Source organism: Orcinus orca, chromosome 21 (genome assembly GCF_937001465.1).
Source record: "Orcinus orca chromosome 21, mOrcOrc1.1, whole genome shotgun sequence".
NCBI lineage: Eukaryota > Metazoa > Chordata > Mammalia > Artiodactyla > Delphinidae > Orcinus > Orcinus orca.
Window position 1 is genome coordinate 16,384,883 of NC_064579.1, and position 20,045 is coordinate 16,404,927.

The 20,045-nt window shown below is 34.2% G+C and overlaps 1 protein-coding gene across 3 annotated transcripts in view; it reads left to right on the top strand.

Moving 5' to 3' along the window:
- TUSC3 (tumor suppressor candidate 3) overlaps nt 1–20,045 on the top strand; it is a 183,035-nt gene that overhangs the window by 43,468 nt on the left and 119,522 nt on the right. For all 3 annotated transcript variants that reach the window (XM_004277167.3, XM_004277166.3, XM_033400629.2), the window contains exon 2: nt 17,739–17,908. In XM_004277167.3, the coding sequence (XP_004277215.1) occupies nt 17,739–17,908 (170 nt within the window). The remainder of the gene's footprint in view (nt 1–17,738; nt 17,909–20,045) is intronic.

The window sequence follows — 20,045 nt, forward strand, 5'->3', positions numbered from 1 at the left end:
AAATGAGTGTATATAGTTTTATGATTGGGATTGAACATAGTTTTATTATTCATAAATCTTTTTCTCCTGTCCCTGAATGTTTCATGAAATAAATATCTTCTAATTATACTCAATTATCACTTCAAGTAATAGAAGATAGTTTTAAATTTAACATAGTGAATTGGCCTACAGGTTGTGATGGAGACTGTGCAGTAGGTGACAGGGCTGATAGTCCAGTTAAAAGCTTGCTCAGTTAGCAGCAGTTGAAAGTAAATAATTAGTTGTGGAAGGCTAGGAGAAACTGCATCAGTTCGGTTCCGTTCAGCAGAAGAAAGAATTGTTGCCTGAGAATATCACCAGGGGTAGCACAGTAGGAAGAGGTCCGAAACATAATGAAAAGTGACATACGGAGTTGAGGTAGCACCTTGCTCAAGGTCAGAATTATGACAGTGGGAAGAGGAGCTAACTCAATAATAGAGATTTGCTGCAGATTTTAGTGGTGGTAATTTAAGTCTCTCTCATCCAGCCCAGGAGTTGTCTGTACTGATATCGGGGGCTCAGGGGCCCTTGGAGCCTAAGAGATCTGAACCAATATCATTTGGTTTGTCTGCGTATAATCTGGATAACTTTTTTGAAGGTAAACTCTGTACTGTTCTTGAGCCAATCAGGTGCTGGGTTCCTGACTAGTTTCAGTTCGTCAACTATGCTTGATATTACTGGATAAATTCATGTTTCTTTTTTCTTTATTCTCTTTAGCACAATGAATTCTGAGTTAAATAAAATTCTCTGCTAATTATTTCTTTAAATGATCAAGCCTTATAAAATTGAAATTGAACATTGAAATTACACTGATAGCAGTTAGAAAAACTTTCATGAATGTGTTCTTGGAAAATGAAGACCAGATATCTGACATTGGAATTAAGGACATGTATTGAAAGTTTATGTCTAAATCCTAACTTCTTGCCATCTATTTCATACTTTATCATTTGTCAGAAATAAGTATGACCTAGATTTTTAAAGCAATTGACATTTTAATTTGGTAATGGGGGGAAAAAACCTTTAGTTGATACTGAACATTGTTTTTCAATAATAATATATAATTTCAATAATGTTTATTGATCAACATTTATGTATGTATATATGTACACACACACACATGTGAGCATGAAATGCTGTGGCCCATCGTTGATAGTTTCGAAGTAGTTTTCATATAAGGTTGTTGGTTTTTCTCCGTTTAAGATAATTAATTGCTGTGAGCATCTAGCTATTTCCAAACTTCAAGAGTTTCTGGTTGAAGAGGGGATTCAGAGAGTATAATATAAATTGAGACTTTATGTAATTCTTGTTATTATAATCAAAACCTCATCCCCTCCCCTCAACCCTCCAAATACTAATTAAAAAGTTTTTCTTTTGGCTTTTCTTGCTTGTATGTGTTTTAGGTTCATGATAATATTCCTTTTTTACTGAAATTTTGATTGAGTTAGATGACCTTTACGTTTATTACAACCTAGAGATGTGATATTCTGTTATAAATTTTGCCCTATTTTATAGTTAATCAAAACTAACATTTTGTTCCATTGCACGTTGGACCATAAGTAAAAGTACTGAAGTAGATTTTCCATCCTCTTTTATTTCCATATTTTGAAATAGCTTTGCAGGGTTTTCAAAGTCATTTAATTTAAAGTAAAATACTCTTAACCAGTACACAAATATAATTCAAGATTTTACTGTTGATTTGATATTTAATCTATGCTGTAGGATTTAGGACATCTCATCATGTTAGATGAAATAATCAGTATTTTCCATTTTTTTATGACTTTTTTTTTCTTTTTGTTATGACTTTTTTTTCTTTTTGTGGGATCTTCCTGGACCAGGGCTTGAACCCGTGTCCCCTGCATTGGCAGGCGGATTCTTAACCACTATGCCACCAGGGAAGTCGGGGTTTTTCTTGTTTTTTTGTTTTTTTTTTTTGGCTGCGTTGGGTCTTTGTTGCCGTGCACGGGCTTCTCATTGCAGTGGCTTCTCTTGTTGTGGAGCAAGGGCTCTAGGCGCGCAGGCTTCAGTAGTTGCAGCATGCAGGCTCAGTAGTTGTGGCGCACCGGCTTACTTGCTCGGCGGCATGTGGGATCTTCCCGGACCAGGGCTCAAACCTGTGTCCCCTGTCCCGACTTTCCTCTTAAAGATGTATAATTTTAGTACGGTAGGACAAGATTTCACACATCTATGCAGGATATATACATCTTGCAAATGTGTTTGTTTTAAAAATTGTTTTGTTAAGCATTTGAGTTATAAAATTCTAACTTGTTGTCTAAATATATTTGCTATTAGAAAACTATAGTTAAGCTGGGACAAAGTGAGAGAGTGGCATGACATATATACACTACCAAATGTAGAATAGATAGCTAGTGGGAAGCAGCCACATAGCACAGGGAGATCAGCTCAGTGCTTTGTGACCTCCTAGAGGGGTGGGATAGGGAGGGTGGGAGGGAGATGCAAGAGGGAGGAGATATGGGGACATATGTGTGTGTATAGCTGATTCACTTTGTTATATAGTAGAAACTAACACACCATTGTGAAGCAATTATACTCCAATAAAGATGTTAAAATAAATAAATAAAAATTTAAAAAATCAACTATACTTTAAAATGAAATAAAAATTAAATTAAAAAAAAGAGAAAACTATAGTTAGTCCATGGAAGAACATTTAACTGGCAATGGGGGAGGGGAACACTGACATCTGCAATGAAAGTAAAAGAAAATAATATTGCTGGAGCAATAGTATTTAAGAAAAATGCTGAATGATGGAATTGGGGGAAAAATCCTTGTATTTAAGGATAAGCAAGTTTGATTAGGATTTAGGTAGCCTTAGAGAATATAAAAAGAATGTTATTAATAATTAACTTTAAGGATAATTAGAGGTGGATAATGATTCTTATAGTTTATTTTGTGTATAAATTTGTTTTCCTTAATTTTTATCATTTTTCTTACTCTTAAGTTTGTTAGACATATAGAAGGTATAATTTTATTTCTGTTTGTTTTATCTTAATGGATTATTTTAAAACGAATTGGATAGGCAGTTAGAGAGGGATAAAAACATACATGAATATTTGAGGAGGTGACTCAGCAACGGTTGTGAGATATGAGGTATGGGATATTGTTTTGCTATTTGAGAACTGAAATCACATTCTTGAACCTTCTCAATGAGGGTTCAGCTACCTGCTATATATTACAGATTCTGAGATTTTTTTGTGTTTGTTAGCATTGTTGAACTTGCTAATAAAAGAATTGTGTCCCTGGTAGATTAGATAAATGGAATATCAGTGTGAAATTGCTTCACAACAATAGAAATGACTACTCTGAATTTCTTAATAATTATTCATATTGAGAGTTTATGTGTGTGGCACTGTGTTAAATACCTTATGTGTTTAGTGGAAATACCTTTTTTTTTCCCCATTTCAGCAGGAAAAACAGGTTTACTGAAATCAAGAGAAGTAATTAAAATTACAGGTCTGTAACACTACAGAATTCTAAATTATAGGTTAACTTTGCAGGAGGTCATTAGTGGATTTGTTCCCATGGTATCCATGGGTAGCAGGCCTAAAGTGGGTTCATTAACTGAAATATTCTTATGAGGATGAGGTCTTAATCTATTTCAGAGGACTATTTTAATAAGCAGTATTTGTATTTATTTATTAATTATAGTGGCTGTCTATATTTGTAAGTGTATAAAATGTATTACCCCCCATCCCCCCCAAAAAAACAACACACAAATGTTTCCCCAAACTATTCTCTGACCAATGTATACTCATAGTAGGGGTGGAAGGTCTAAGTGCTTAAAGAGATTAGTAGATTGAAGGGATCTGGGGAGAGATGCTAGCCCGTTGAGCAAGAAAGCCCATAGTGGTGATACTCCTCCCTAGTGGTGGAGCCCGGTAACCCAACACTTTAGAGCGAGGCTGAGGTCCCATTCTATGGAGAATTTTTTGTTTTTTTAAAAAATAAGCCACAGGCCACACAACTCATCAGAACTAGAACTTGGGTTGCTTCTGTAACAATTTAGATTTAAATTCAATACTTCCTCTTTAAATTTATTATTGCGCATTTATAAAACCTGTGGTTCTGTAGCAGTGGGGGGCATTGCTTTAATGTTAGCTTCAAGCTAAGTCTGAGGAGACTTTATGAGGGAAGTAGAGAGGTGCAGAGTGGTATTTTGAAGGTAGTGGTGATGTTTCTAATGGAGTTAAGGCTCCTGATGAAGAGAATGCCTGAATTTCTGAAGGAATGATGGCTTTTGAGACCTTGGGAATGATTTTTCTAGATTTGAAGATAAAAACATACTCATATTTCTAGTTCCAGTCATTAAAGTATGAATTTCTTTTAGGATTCATTTATATTTTTTTCAACTGTGATACACATTATACTAACTGAAACATTTGATTTTAATACACGTGTGAACATAATGTTGGAATTCTTTCAATTTATTACATTGATATATGCTTTGGGCCAGTTTTTCTCTCTGAAAAATTTGTTTTTCTACACGCACTGTGACTACCTGTAACCTTACAGGAATTGCATTTTGTGGCTTGCTTCATACCAGTTTTTATGAATATATTTGCTTTGTTTGCATATACTTTGTAAGAATTTATTCAATGATAGGTTATTTTTATTGTGGTTTGTTTTTTTAGTTTCCAGAATTAATTGAAATGCAGTATCAGTATTTACTTTGACATAACAACTTGGATTATATGGGACTTCATTTACTAGTAATTTTATTGTTTTGTTGCCTGCTGTTTACACAGAATGACTTATTTCCTGTGGAGTCTGTGTGGAATACATGATAAAATTTGATTTCTCTGGAAAAAAATCTCCATTAAAGGAACTTTAATACAGATATGATGAAAAATATTTACTAGGTTTTATCTCCCCACAATTTGTCAAATGGATTGTAGTTTTTACAGCTTCACATTTTACACTCACTTGTTAAAAGTATTGTTGAGCTTATTAGAGGCAGTTTCCCGTGGTGGAATGAGGAGGTGATGCAGCGTCTCTGATACGCAGTGTAGAGTTTGCAGTCAGTCAGCACAAGTAGCTGTCTCTGTGGTCTCCTGCAAATTGCCTCATCTTTGCAACAATACACACACACGGGCAGTTCGTAGAGGAAACCTGAGTGGTTAGTAAACATATTAAAATATTAAAATGCATATAATATCATTGATCATGAGGGATATGAAAACTACAAGAGATGCTATTTGTTACTTACCAGCCTGGAAGAAATTTTTAGAAGTCTGACAGCTGTAGGGTTGATAAAGATGTGGGAAAATAGGAACTCATACATTGTCGGTGGGAGTCTAAATTGGCATAATTAGTTTGGATAAGCCATTTGGCAATACCTTACGATTGGTTACTAACTTTTTTATGTGCTGTGGGCGAATTTGACAGTCTGGTAAAGTCTATGCACTTCTTTGCAGAATAATTTTTAAATGAATAAAATACGTAGACATACAAAAGATAATAACCTCACTGAAATACTGTTATCAAAATATAAATGTGATTCAATAATGTTTGTTTTTTTGTGAAGTCATTTTATAACAAGAATCTAATGACAGGTCTTATAACTGAGTTCAAAGTAGTGAGGAGTATAAACAATATCTAGAGCTATCAGCAACAAGCAGAATGAAAGAGGAAAATATTCCTGATTTTTATTGGTGACAAAGTCACAGATACTGTTAATTCTGTGCTGTTTGTTGTCTCTATTTATAATTGAAATCGTAAATTTTAGTTAGAGATTTGTGAAAATGAAGATATGTTTTCCGTCCTTTCCAAGTTCATGGTTTCCCTGAATTCTAATCATGGAAGCAGTGGAGACCCAGTTTAAGAACTCTTGCAGAGAGCGTTTATAAACCATGAACGGTGTTCATTGTTTATAAGAATTTTTTTAAATCTTATAAATGGTTAGAATTCTTATAAATGCTCTCCAGCAATGGAAATAAATAGATTACACCTGTATGGGTCAACAGGCATAGGTTTTTAAAACAAAACTTCGACTTAAAAGTTTCAGTATGAAATTAGAAAATATTATGCTAATTTAAAAACCATATAAAACTATATTGCATATTGCTGATGATTTCTGTACCTGTTTTTGTGTGTGTCTCTGTAGATAATAAAGATAGGTTTAAAAGAAATAACACTTTTGCCTAAATGGGAGAGAGGAGAATAAGATGGGATAAAGAGTTCAGATATACCTGCAATGTTTTAAATGTTTATGTTAAAAAAAACCTCATACTTACTCAATAATTATCAGTTACAGATTGCGGGTACATAGGTGTTTCCTTTGTTATTCTTTGTACTTTTCAGAATTAAAACAGTTCTCAAACATTTTAAAATAATGATTATGATGAAATATTTTATTATAGTGTATAAATAAACATTGTAATAAAAAAAGAAGTGGTACAGAGACAGATTAGTTGAAAGGGGATTAACTTCTTTCATTTGCTTCAGGTACATATAGCTTATTCCTGTACATAATTGTACTATTGATATTTTGTGACTAATGCAAGTATTTGTTTGCTTTTTGCTTTTCTATTTAGATTGTAAAAGCAAGCCTTTAAATAGCAGTTGATGTTTATGGTAGCAGAATGGAAACTCAGTTAATGTGGTTTGGACTGTGTTACTCTGCAATAACTTAATAGCCCTGAATTTGTCCATTTCTGGCATGTTTTTCACCAGAAAAGCTCAAAATTTTATCTTTCTAGACCCAGGAAGATGGTTTTATTTGTTGGGCTTATATTGGTTTCTTGTATGTCTTCTCTCTAATGGTTCAATAAATTAGATCAGAAATATCTGGGATTGCTTTCTTCACTTTCTTAGTAAAGAGATACATAAAATCCTGGTTATTGAAGAAGAACTTTTGATAAATACTCCAGGTCATTTTCACTGAAATGAACTAAGGTGTTCGTCAATAAGGATGAATGTAATGGTAACTGCACAAGTTAGAATATAATGAAACGTCTTCATTTTCTCAAATACCAACCTGACCAAAAAGTAAGGATTAGATTGAAGTGAAGTGAACAGAGCTTCCAAGAGCGTGGACTCAGTCCATAGATAGGAAGGTTAGTAAGGAACTGCAAAGATGCACAGGGTAACCGAGGCAGTCCCTGGCTGTGTTGCACATTTCTTCCTAGAGAAATCAGAATTTCTTGTCTTTTAACTATTCTTTTTTGGATATCTCTTTCACTGTCTCTTTCCAATTGGCAATAACTGTTGTTTTATTGTTTATAAAGTAATACAGGTAAACATTTCAAATAACATAGAAACTAATAAAGTAGAATAAATACACCCCTGTAATCTTCACCTCTAGAAATAAACCATTATCAATTCACTATATATCCTTTAATATTTAGCATGTATGTAAAATAAGTTAATGAGTGAATAGCATATGTTTATTTTTAAAATATGAAATAGTTCTTTATGTAGTGTTGTGATAAGTAATCCTTTTGGATTTACTTAAAGGTAAGTTGTGACTATCCCTTTAGTAAGTTTGTCTCATCTTGTTAATGACTATAATATGTTCCATTTCATACCATATTATGATCTAACCAATCTCCTTTTTATGGGCACACATATTATTTCCAAATATTTGCAATTATAAACAGTGCTGCAGTGAGTATCCTTTTGAATAAACGTGTGCCTTGTCTGATTCTTTCTGTAAGATAAATCCCTAGAAATGGTATTGCTGTACTGAACGGTACATGCATTAAAATTCTGTATGTATTATTAGTGTGACCATGAAAGATTGTACCAATGTATGTCCATATTGTTTACCTTAATATTTTACAGTGGTGTTTTTAATATAACATATTATATTCATATGTGAAGTGGAAACAAAATGTTTTTATAGTATTTTTACCAAATGAATATTACCACTAAACATATGGGACCTTATGTACATACCACTTCTAAGTCTTAGTGATCAGCTTTCATCTTGGGTTGCTGTCTCTGATCATAATAGCAAATGTTTTTAAAAGAGTAATTCTCCTGCCACAAGGGGATGGGGAAAGAGTGTCTGGACCAACGACTATGTTAGCCATGAGAGAGCTATGTTAATTCTGTTTCTGCATTTCCAGTAAATTGTTCCATTACTTAAGTTATACAAGTATTTGTCTGTGAGGCAGGCACCAGGCTGGGCACGGGGGACACAATGAATGAGACACAGTTCTGGGCTTTAAGTTCTGGGGTTTATTTTAATAATTTAGTGGTAGAAACTGATAAGTAGCTGATAATAGGCAACTATTTAAAAAACTAGCATTGTGGTTATAAAATGACATTTGTAAAATAATACCCTGTAACAAAAGGCAAAATAGAAATGTTCACAGATGAGAGCAAAAAAATTTCACAAAACAATTTAACTACCTAAAAACAACTGTCATTAATGTTGGATGAATTTCATTTTCCTCCAACATTATGAGTATTTTTAAACCTTTATAAAAGTTGAAAGAATTTTACAGTGAATACTCAAAAATACCCACCACCCAGATTTTACAATCAGCATTTTACTGTGCTTGCTTTATCATGTGTCCAATCCTATCATTTATCATCCATCCTTTTAAAGTAAGTTGCAGAAATAAGTATCCTTCTTTGCTTCTACATGCATAGATTAACTACTATTTTAAATAGTACTGTGTTTTAAAGTCTATATTAACTATGTGCTATAGAAGATGTAGAAACTTTGTACTCTTACATTCCTTCCCAAATTCCCTTTCCTGTCTCCAAATATTTGATAAATTACTTTGTTTAATTTTGGAACATAACGCAAGTGTTATAAATCTTGAGCAACCATATAACTTATCCAGACAAGGATATTTGTGAGAGAGAAAGGAGGTACTATTCGTGATTACGCAGGGACAGCGAGTACAGGTTGGGTGCTCCTAGGCAAATGAAGATGATCAGACTGTCTATAACAATAGCTGCTGGAGTTGTTTATTATTCTTAGTTTTATACTTAAGTGTATTTGTATTTAATAAATTAAACACTATAGTCAACATTTAGTTTTTTACCACAGTTTATTTCCTGAGTTCTTCATTTTGAGTCACCTCTGGTTGGATTTTATCCATAGCTTCTCCTTTCCTGAGTTCTTTATTTTGATGTATCTCTTGGTTGGATTTTATCCTCAAGTAGTCCCCCCACCTCTGTGACTGGGTCTAATTTGTACTGAATTCATTAATTTTTTACTTGCTTTGTTACCTTACATTATTTTTATACTTTTACTAAATAATATATTTCAATATGCTATTGTTCTTTTATTATCCCTATAATAATAGGGATAAATGGAACAATAGTAGAGGTATCCCTTATCTGGAAAGGGAGGCACGGTGTGAGGTTAGAATATTGTTTCTAATACTACTCAGTGTTTTCTACGTAAAGCCCCATGTAATTAGTTTCTTTGGAGGTTTTAATGCCCCCAGTTTTGGGGTCTCTGCTAATAATACAGACTTCGGTTAGTAGGTAGCTGTGATAATTTTGATAGTATACTGTTTATATGAAATGACCAAACCCGATCTTTTGTTCTATCCAAAAACTTGGCTTGCTCCTGCCATTTGTAAGTAATTTGGTAGACGAAATTCTACTTAGGTTAATAAAAAAGGTATTGGAAAGCTTTAAAGTGCATTAGAAGCTTTGATTTCCTCTTGGCTTGCTTTCTGTTGGATTCTATTTAATTTTTTTTGGTTTTAATAATTTTACCATCACAAATTTTACTATCAAAAATTTATATGACTCAAGAATAAACCTGCTGAAAAAAATCGTCTCTTCATTTTGCAATTTATGGAATAATGTTTTTATTTTTCCATATTCTTGTAATAAAACTTTTCTTCAGCTGTAACACATAGTACGTTGCTCTTAATAGTGAAGAGTTGTATACAACCACTTCTAGAACAGAGCAGATTATTTTATGATATAATGCATTATTATAATAGGGTATCTGCTATACTTGTTGATGCTGGTAGTGACCATCCTGCCTGGATCTTTGCTCTCGAGGCAGTAAGGCCCGATGGCTATATACAGCCTCAAGTTGATTTTCTTCTCTGCTCATACAGCTACTCTTATTCTTTGTATCTGGTACCTGTTTTACAGTGGGATATTTATACAAGAATAAATGTCTAACAGAAGGATATGAAGGAGTTCAGGAAAGAAGGTCTCAGAAACTAATGCAATAGTGGAATAAAAATGGGATGCTCATTTAGCCCTTGTCATGATTGTTCCATATTAAAATGACTTCATATTTTGATCCTTCAAGTGAAAACATCGTGGTCCCCATTTCTAATGATGTTGTCTCTTGACAGGAGAGTATTGTACTTAAGCAGTTTTACAGTGAAAAAGTCACAAAGACAACCCACGTGAATTTAAGAAAACCTCCTCCCAAACCAAAAAAAAACCAAAAAACAAACTGTGTTCACTTTATAGTAAAAAATAAAACAGAATAACTCCCAATTCTAAAAAAGACAGTTTTTGACTATTTACATGACTTTGATTTATTTATCTGTAGATAGTTAGTATTTAGTTGTAGTTAGTATAAACTTTGCCTTCTATCTTTCCACTTAATGTTATAATAGAATTTTTTCACTAGTTACAGACCACATATATATTATTATAGTCCCTAATATTTCATTGTTTTAATATGCTCTTTATTTCCTGGCTTTTTTATTTTTATTGATGTTAATCACATAACTATGTTCAGATTTTTTCCTTTGGAATTATTTTTTAGGGTATGTTAAAGTAGATGTGATTACATCACACTGATAATAATTTATTATTTTGTATCAATGTTTTTGTGTAGGGCCTTACTTTTTGGGGATGAGATGTATTTCCTAGTATATCTGAATTTATATAATTCCATACATTCATTAATCTAGTGTTGTTACTACTACTAGTATCAAATACAAAATATTTCAAAACACCGTGTGATAGTCTCTTTGTGTTTTCTCTAATAAAATTAAGGTATAATGGCATTTAACATTAGGAATCTTAAAATTTATTACTGCCATGGGATAAGTTTTTCATGGAACAAAACATTTTGATATTTTTCATTGTAGAATTCATGTGTTTATGTAAATGCACTACTTCTATTTTTGTGAATTAGGAAATCCTAGAATAATTAAAATTGATATTAAATTCTTGAATTATTAATTTTAAATTTGACCACAGTAATTTTTAAGTTCTTATGGTTATGTCAATTATATATACTATAAATATGCAAGTTCGGGAAACAGTTGCTTTTATAATACTCTTTGTACTTTCGAAGCAGTGAAAAAATAGAGCAAAGAATCTATGATAAACTGAAGTTAGAAATCGTTTTTTTTAAAGTTACATTTGAATAGGAATAATAAATTATAGATTCTTAGTTTATAGCTTAAAAATTTTACAGATTCCATTCAGTAGATACACAGTGTATGTAGAGGGAGCTTCAGGGCCAATCAGGAGCTAGCCGTTCTCAGGATGCTTTGAAGGATACAAAATCATGGAAATGTGGACCTTTTCCTAGGGAAATTTTCTGGGGAGAGTTCAGGTTAATAAAGTCACTACTTAAAAGAGTGTCACTGGAAATATTTTTACTGAGTCTCTAGAAAAAGTTCACTTAATTGAATATTGTAGCACCATCAATTGAAGTTCTATCCTTTCTACAAAAGCATGAACGTTTGAAAAAATATTTTCACCAATAACTTTATTTCTACATTTCTCATTCAGCTCTGAATTGAATTAGATACTGTCTTTAACATGTTGAACTTAAAAACTTATGTAACACTCTCCCCCGTATAAACTTGTAGCTGTGCTGGTATTGGCCTTAGGTAGCCGGCTGGGTTCCCTTTTCTGTAGTTACACAGCCAGGTTCTCTTTAGGATCTACACTGAGGAAGAATTGGTCTGGGATTTTCCAGTATTTCTTTCTTTACTTTTAAAGAGCTTGATATTAAATACATCAAAGAACTCTCAGTATGATTAATGTATTTTTGAATCTCTCACTTTTTCACCTTTGAAGTAATGATAGTTGAGGTTTTCCTGTAGAGTGTAGATTACATTTCCTGCAGAGGTACGATGATTTGCCGAGTTCTTACCTAACCCTTTGTTTGAATCTTTGCTCTCTTTATGGCATGTGTACTGTATGCATTTTTTATTTTTGATAAAAATGGTGTATTTGTCCTATTTATTGTGTAGCTCATTGAGGTCTTAAGGCTGAGTGCCCTTAAGGCTGTTGGTGATCTTTAGTGAACACTTCGTAATTATCAATACATGGGGTGGTATAATCTCTGATATTTTGATTTCCGGAAGCATTCATTGCCCCTTATATTTTATTCAAATCTGAGAAGAATGGCATGATATTAAGAAAATGAGTAAGGATTTTGGGGATCAAATAATTGTAGAAATTGAAGCTAACTTTTCTCCCAAATGCAAAAATATGCATCTGGCTGCTTCTCTTTGCCTTGTCAGTGGGCTTTGATTGAACCTCTTGGATATTCAAGTTGTGAAAAGTACAGCTCTTTTTTCCTCTCAGAGACTTTCTATAAAATACAAGGAAGGACAGAAGGGTCATGAAGTTTCTGTGGGTCACTAAGAGATACCTTCAACATGTACTTCTTATTCTCATTCCAAATTTACATCCTGTGAATTATTGTAAGCAAGTTAGTGTGGCTATTTTTTCCTTCCATTTTTATTGAGATATAATTTACACATGGCACTGTATAAGTTTAAGGTGCACAGCATGATGATTTGACTTATGTGCGTCATGAAATGATTACCACAGTAAATCTAGTGAACATCCATCATCACGTATAGATACAAGATAAAAGAAAAAAAAGTTTTTTTCCTTGTGATGAGAACTCTTAGGATTTACTCTCTTAATAATTTACATATAGAACATACAGCAGTGTTAATTCTATTATGTTGTACATTATATGCTAATACTTGTCTTTTTCTTTTTTTATAGTTCCCTGTGCTATACAGCAGGTTTTCATTAGTTATCTATATTATACATAGTAGTGTGTATGGCACCTGAACAAATACTATGTAGGTGTAAATACTACGTAGGTGACTAGAACAGACACATGAATAGCTATCCCTCTGGCAGATGTTTTTTTAAGACAAGAGACCACATACATATCTTTGTTTTGGTGCATCTGGTCATCATTAAAATTTACCTAGGGATAAAATGCTGGAAAAAAATATGGGTATAAAAGTATTAGTGAGATTTTTTTTTTTCTTGTTTAAGCTTCACTTTGGAATGAACAATTTCATTACATGTTGTTTAGTGAAATGTACCATTTCTTTGTATTTTTGTTATGAATTGGTTAAAAAAAACATGAATTGAGAAAAAAATTGAGTAATGTCATATGTTGGGGACTGGCATATGTCGATTATGCCAGTTTATTAATAGTGAATTGCCTTACAATTCAGTTTTTATAAAAACATTAAGATAAAAATAGAGGGCTGGGCACCTATAGTTAGTGTGACTGAGTATCTTACCTTCATTAATATGTGGGACCTGCTGGCGCATGATTTTTACAAGGTAACAGGTAAAGACAGGGTTTCTTCCTTGAAGATTCTAAATTTTAGATTTCTTTTTCCTTTTAGAAATGGTAGATATATGGCATCTGTGTCTCTATTTCCCAGCCTTGTGCCAGCAACAGACAAAACTCAACGGCTCACACCCTCTTTACTGATAGTATCAGTGTGGATTTCAAAACTGTGCTTCGTACTGAATTTAAATTAGCTGCTACCAGTCAGTTAGTGTTCACAGAAATAAGATCTTGTGTGTCATCCTTTCCTGAGCTGGCACTAAGCCATTTAACAGCAGAGCCACAGCCGTAACACATCAATATAAGCAACGTATATTTTTTAAAGCTAGAGCTTATTTGCTGTAAAGCCTTGAGAGTAGGATCTGTTGTACTTTCATTTTCCATAAACTTAGCATAGTGCTGGTCATGTATTTAGTAATCCACAATGCATGTTTAGAAATTTAGCACAATGTTTGCTATGTACTAAGTACTCAGAGAACATTTGGTAACTCTTGAGATTAAAGTACTAATAAGATTAAAAAAACACTCCCTCTGTAGTTATTCTTTTAGCAACCTGATTGAGGTTGCTGATAGAAATTAACCCGAGGAGAAGGGAACAGAATTTGAGTGCCTGTACTTTTCCGGATGCTGTGCTAGGAGTTTTCCATACATTAACTCATTTAATTTTACCAATTTGTGAGATATTATTTCAATTTTATAGATGAAGATGAGATTCAGAGAAATAATTTGGTCAAGTCACACTGCATGCAAATGCAGAATCATCATTTAAACTTGAGCCATTAAATTCTATTTTTAAAATGAACATATGGTGCCTTTTCAATTTTTAAAGGTTGCACTATGTTCCATATTATGGATGTTTCCATGCTCCCTTCACTACACAGAATTCCCTTGGGCATGATTTCGTTTCAGGTTTTATTCTCCAGTGGGAAGAGAGATTCATGAGCATCACTCTCTTCAAGAGACCAAAAGGAACACACAGAGAAGGTGGGGAAGTCTTAAAGGTAGTCCTGGGTAAGGGAAACTGTAGCATGAAGAAAAATTCCCAACAAAGAGGGGTACAAATGGCCCTGAAAAGGGAAATACTTTGAAGGAACAGATGCACCCAACCTTCTCCTTAAAGAAAATCACATGCCTGTCACAGAGAAATGCAACATAGAATAAACCCTATTTGTGGACTGTAGCTCAACCTGTGATTCTTTCTTAGTAGATTTTAAAAGCATGAATTCACATTAATCAGATTTCTGTTCCTTACTGAATATTTCTACTCCATCACCTTGTAACATTTTCCTTTGAGAATTAACTTAACCTTCTTTACAAAAAATGCTCTTGAAAGTTTGAATCAACCATGATGCCCTAAAAACCTACCTTCCTAGACCATTTATTTCTTTTTCTGTGCAAAGGTGACTAGTTCAAGACGCGATGAGGTTTCTCTTTCCTTATGTAGTAGCGTTGTCCCTTCTTCATTGTGTAGACTCTTACTTTTTTTTTTTTTTTGGCTGTGCTGCATGGCTTATGGGATCTTAATTTCCTAACCAGGGATTGAACCCTGGCCCTTGGCAGTGAGAGTGGAGTCCTAACCACTGGACCACCGGGGAATTGCCTTAACATTTTTATTTTGAATGCAATGTGTTCATTTGAATATTAGGCTATTGGTTGCAAGAATTTTTCTGTAACCTCTAAAACCTGTAAGATTCTGCAGTGTGTATAGATGTTTAGAGTATGTACTTTGGAATAAGACTGGGAATCCCCAGTTCTACCATTTACTAGCTTTATAATCTCGGACAGTTACTTAATGTCTTCTTGCCTCTGTTTCCTTGTCTCTAAACTTGAAATGTCAATGATTCCCCCATCATAGGATTGTTATGAGGATTGATGAATTCATTATACAAGAAAAGCATTTCGTACAGTGCCTAGCACATAGTAAGCACATAATAAGTGCTAGCTATTGTTGTTATTACTACAGATCTTTAAGGTGCATGACTGCTATGTTTTACAATACCTTTCCCTTTTTATTTTTTTGTTTCTAGACCTGATTTGTTAATATAGTTGAGTATCTTCAGAAATTATTGCTGTTTATGTTTTTTTTCACATGGAAAGACATGTATTTGGTTTACTAAGACTATTTTCTCTACATATAGAAATTATTGATTTACCTCCTTTTTAAAATTAGAATGTTTCTTTAAAAAAAAAAACAACAAAAACCCAAACTAATAAACCTCTGTACCACTTACCATGGTAAGGTGTTTTATCTCAAACAATAGGTCAGCAGTACCTTTTCCTCTAATAATGGGGGATTTGAGGCTTGTCAGATGAGTAAAAGTGAGAGCTCACTAGAGATGTCAGTTGCTGGTTTAAGGTAACTGGTGTACTTTTTAAAGTCTGTTGCAACTAAAACCACTTCAGGGTAGGGCAGTGGCGAGAGCTACCGTTCCTTAGACTTCAGCTTCATCCTCTGTGGATTAAGCTTATTATTGCTGTGCTGCTATGGTTGCTATGTGAGTTTAATAAGATAGCATATGTGATGTCCATAGCATGGCGCTTAGCATGTCTAAAGCACTTAATATTCTGAGACTGTAACTAGAGAAAGATAGACTTTTATTTGAAAATATCTCATTATTTTTTGTCATCTAATATTTAATCTGAATATAATGTTCTTCACAAGTTCTCCAGTAATAGCCAGAATTAAAACTGTGGTTCTCATGTGTTTTGATATATATTCAGAATATGTAGGAAATTTGACAGGAAAAGAATTGTAGACTACATATAGGATTATAGTGGTAAAATCACCCTTTGTTATCTAACAATAGTGAAAACAATACTTCTACCAATACTGCCTTGTATTTTATAGTACTTTATAATTTACAGAGGTTTTTACCTATCATCTCTCAGTATATCACCTAGGTATGTATTGGAAGGTCAGATGTTAATAGACGAGTCCCTAGGTTCTGAGAGGTGAAGTGTCTTGGCCAAGCTTTCGTGTGTAGTGACCAGAGTGCAGCCCTTTTTCTTTTCGTACAGGACTCTTAGACTGTGCTTGGTGTGCTCAGGTGTCATACGTCTCATCAATTAAGATTTCGTCTGTGCCTAGGTCCTTAGTCCTTCTTAAATGGCACAGTTGAAGCCCTTCTCTTCCGACCACTCATTCTTTCTTGATTTTCCAAGGCTAACAAATTTCTTATAGGAATACAACCCTGTAGAGTTTTTTACTTCTCAGACTTTTTCAGGTAAAATGGACAATCTAAAGATTAAGAGCATTCTGTACAGACGCTAGAGTGTTCCTTTCACTGTCACCCCACCCTGGAAGAGAATCTTCCTAGCCCCCACCTCCATGGTACCGTTTCGCCTCACTGCACCTGCCACCATCCCAGTGCCTGCTGCAGTAAGCCACTATTCCTGACTTTTAGCACAGTAGATTTTTTCCTGTTTTTGATCTTACTATAAGTAGAATCACGCAGTGCTCTTTTGTGCATATGTGTCTTTCGCTCAGTTTCCTCTTCGTGAGATCCCTCCAAGCTGTTTGCATGTTGATGCTTGGAGGGGAATTGAGAGTTGGGTTGAGGCTCCCCATTCTGCCCTTGCTAGCGAGGGCGGTGGTGGAAGGGCAGTGTTTCGTCTGTGGTGTTTGGCTAGACCAGAGCAGTTCGTTTTTGTCTTACTAGGTCACCCTTTTTTGTCCTTTGGGTAAAGAGAGCAGGCTTTTCTTGGGGTTTTTGTTTGTTTGTGTCCATTGGTGTTCTTGGATTGCCAATGTTTCTGGCTACCAGCCTGGGATGGGTGAGGCCGAAACACAACTTAGGGCACTCACCACCACGGTCTCTTCATTTTGGGGTCGCCAGCCAGCCTTCCTTTTTCTTCCCACTTTTCAGAGCCTTCTTATGCTTGTCTTTCATATGACCAGAGTTTTTAGCTGTCTTTAGTGGGGGATTAGGGAAAAGCATATCTATTCTATCTTTCTGGAAGTGAAAGTCTATTTTACTTTTGATATCTATTTTTATAAACTTTTACAATTGTTAGGAAAAATAGATGAAATATTTTATGCATATATGGTCAGTTAACAATGACTGTTCACCAAAACAAGAACTTTTAGCAGAAATAAATTTTAGGTAAAATATAATCCCATGTAATTCTTTGTACTTGAAGTACAAACTGAAAAATTTTAACCCTGTGTAAATTTAAATTCCTGTGTTTATTGCAGAATCTTTTAGCTGAGAAAGTAGAACAGCTGATGGAATGGAGCTCCAGGCGCTCAATCTTCCGAATGAATGGTGACAAATTCCGAAAATTTATAAAGACACCACCTCGAAACTATTCTATGATTGTTATGTTCACTGCTCTTCAACCGCAGCGGCAGTGTTCTGTGTGCAGGTAATGTATGTATTTAAAAAATTAAAAACTATTATTGTATGATTATATGTTTGTTAGAGTTAAGATAAAAGTATATAATAGAATTAAACATTTGTTCAATGTTGTAGTCAACTATAAGTGCATTTAAATGTAAGCTCAAAGTCATTGTTTTCTAGGAAATGACTTTGATAGGCTAATATTTTTATATTGTATAAAATATTTAACCAATCCACATGTAATCATAAAACAGATTTTTTTAATCTTTATGTCCTGTATAAAGGTACATATGTTATAGAGTTTGGTTCAAATATTGCCTTGTAGGTCACCTACATATATCTTAGGGGCAATGAAGTAGCCCCCTTAAACATACTCTGATTAAATAGTTTAATCAAGAGGCCATACTCAAGGAAGTCTGTTTACTTTTCAGTACCTCTAATGATGAGAAATTTCTTCCTATGATATAGAAATTTCTTCCTATGATATGATTTGAAGTGAATGAAATATTTTTCAGTGGGAACATACCAAAGAAAGTTTTGGACAAGTATAAATATATATACAACAGTGCTTATTTTAAATTAAACTTTTTAAGTTTGAGATATTGTAGTTTCACATGCAATTCTAGGAAATAATACAGAGAAATCCTATATACCTTTTACTCAGTGACCGCCCCCACCAATGCTAACATCTTGTAAAACTGTAGCACAGTTTCACAAACAGGATATTGGTATTGATACAGAACAGTTCCATCACAGTAAGAACCCCTCCTGTTGCCCTTTCTAGCCACACCCACCCCATCTCCCCACCTCCTGAATTTATTCTCTATTTCTGTAATTTCATCATTTAAAGACTGTTATGTAAGTGGAATCATATAGTATATGACCTTTTGGCTTTGGCTTTTTTTTTCTTATCATAACTCCTTCAAAATCCATCCAAGTTGTTGTCTTTGTCAGTACTTCATTCTTTTTATTACCGAGTAATATCCTGTGGTATGGATGTACTGCATGCAGTTTGTTTAACCATCCATCTGTTAAAAGACACCTGGATTGTTTCCAGTTTTTGGCTATTACAAATACAACTGTTATGAACATTCTTGTACAGGCTTTGTGTGAACTTAAGTTTTCACTTCTCTGAGATATATGGCCAGAGAGTCCGATGGCTGAATTGCAATGGTAGTTGCATGTTTAGCTTTATCAGAAACTGCTAAAATGTTTTCTGGAGTGGCTGTATCATTTTACAGTCCCACCAGTGGTGTGTGAAGGACCTAGTTTTTCCATATCCTCACCAGCATCAGTGTTGTCATTGTTTTATTTTAGCCATTCCATGGGTATATAGTTTTAATTTGAGGTTTTATTTTGCATTTCCCTAGTGTAATGGTGTTGAACATCTTTTTGTTTGCTTTTTTGTCATCTGTGTATCACCTCTTTAGTGAAATATCTTTCATTCTTTTGCCTATTTCTATTTGAATTTTTTTTTACTGAATTTTGAGAGTTCTTTATATATTGTAGATACTAGTCCTTTGTCAGATATGTGGTTTTTAAATATTTTCTCCTAGTCTGTGGTTTGTGTTTTCATTCTCATAACAAGGTCTTTTGCAGATTTTAATTTAGTGAGTCCAATTTATCAGTTTCCCCTTTTACAGATCTTACTTTTGTTGTCAAATTGAACTCTTTGCCTAGCCCTAGATCACAAAGTTCTATTTTTTTCTCTTCTGTGTTTTTTTTGTTTTGTTTTGTTTTGTTTTGCGGTATGTGGGCCGCTCACTGTTGTGGCCTCTCCCGTTGCGGAGCACAGGCTCCGGACGCGCATGGCTCACAGGCCCAGCCACTCTGCGGCATGTGGGATCTTCCCGGACCAGGGCACGAACCCGTGTCCCCTGCGTCGGCAGGCGGACTCTCAACCACTGCACCACTAGGGAAGCCCTTCTCTTCTGTGTTTTTCTGAAAGTTTTATAGTTTTATGTTTTACTATTGATCTGATCTTTGGGAGAAAGGATTCAGTCTTTCATCACTAAGTATGATACTAGGTTTAAGAGTTTTGTAGATGTTCTCTATCAGGTTGAGGAACTAGTTTACTGAGAGCTTTTGTCATGAATGGGTGTTGGATTTTGTCAGATTTGGGGGAGTCAATTGATAGGTTCTTTCTTCTTTAGGATGTTGAT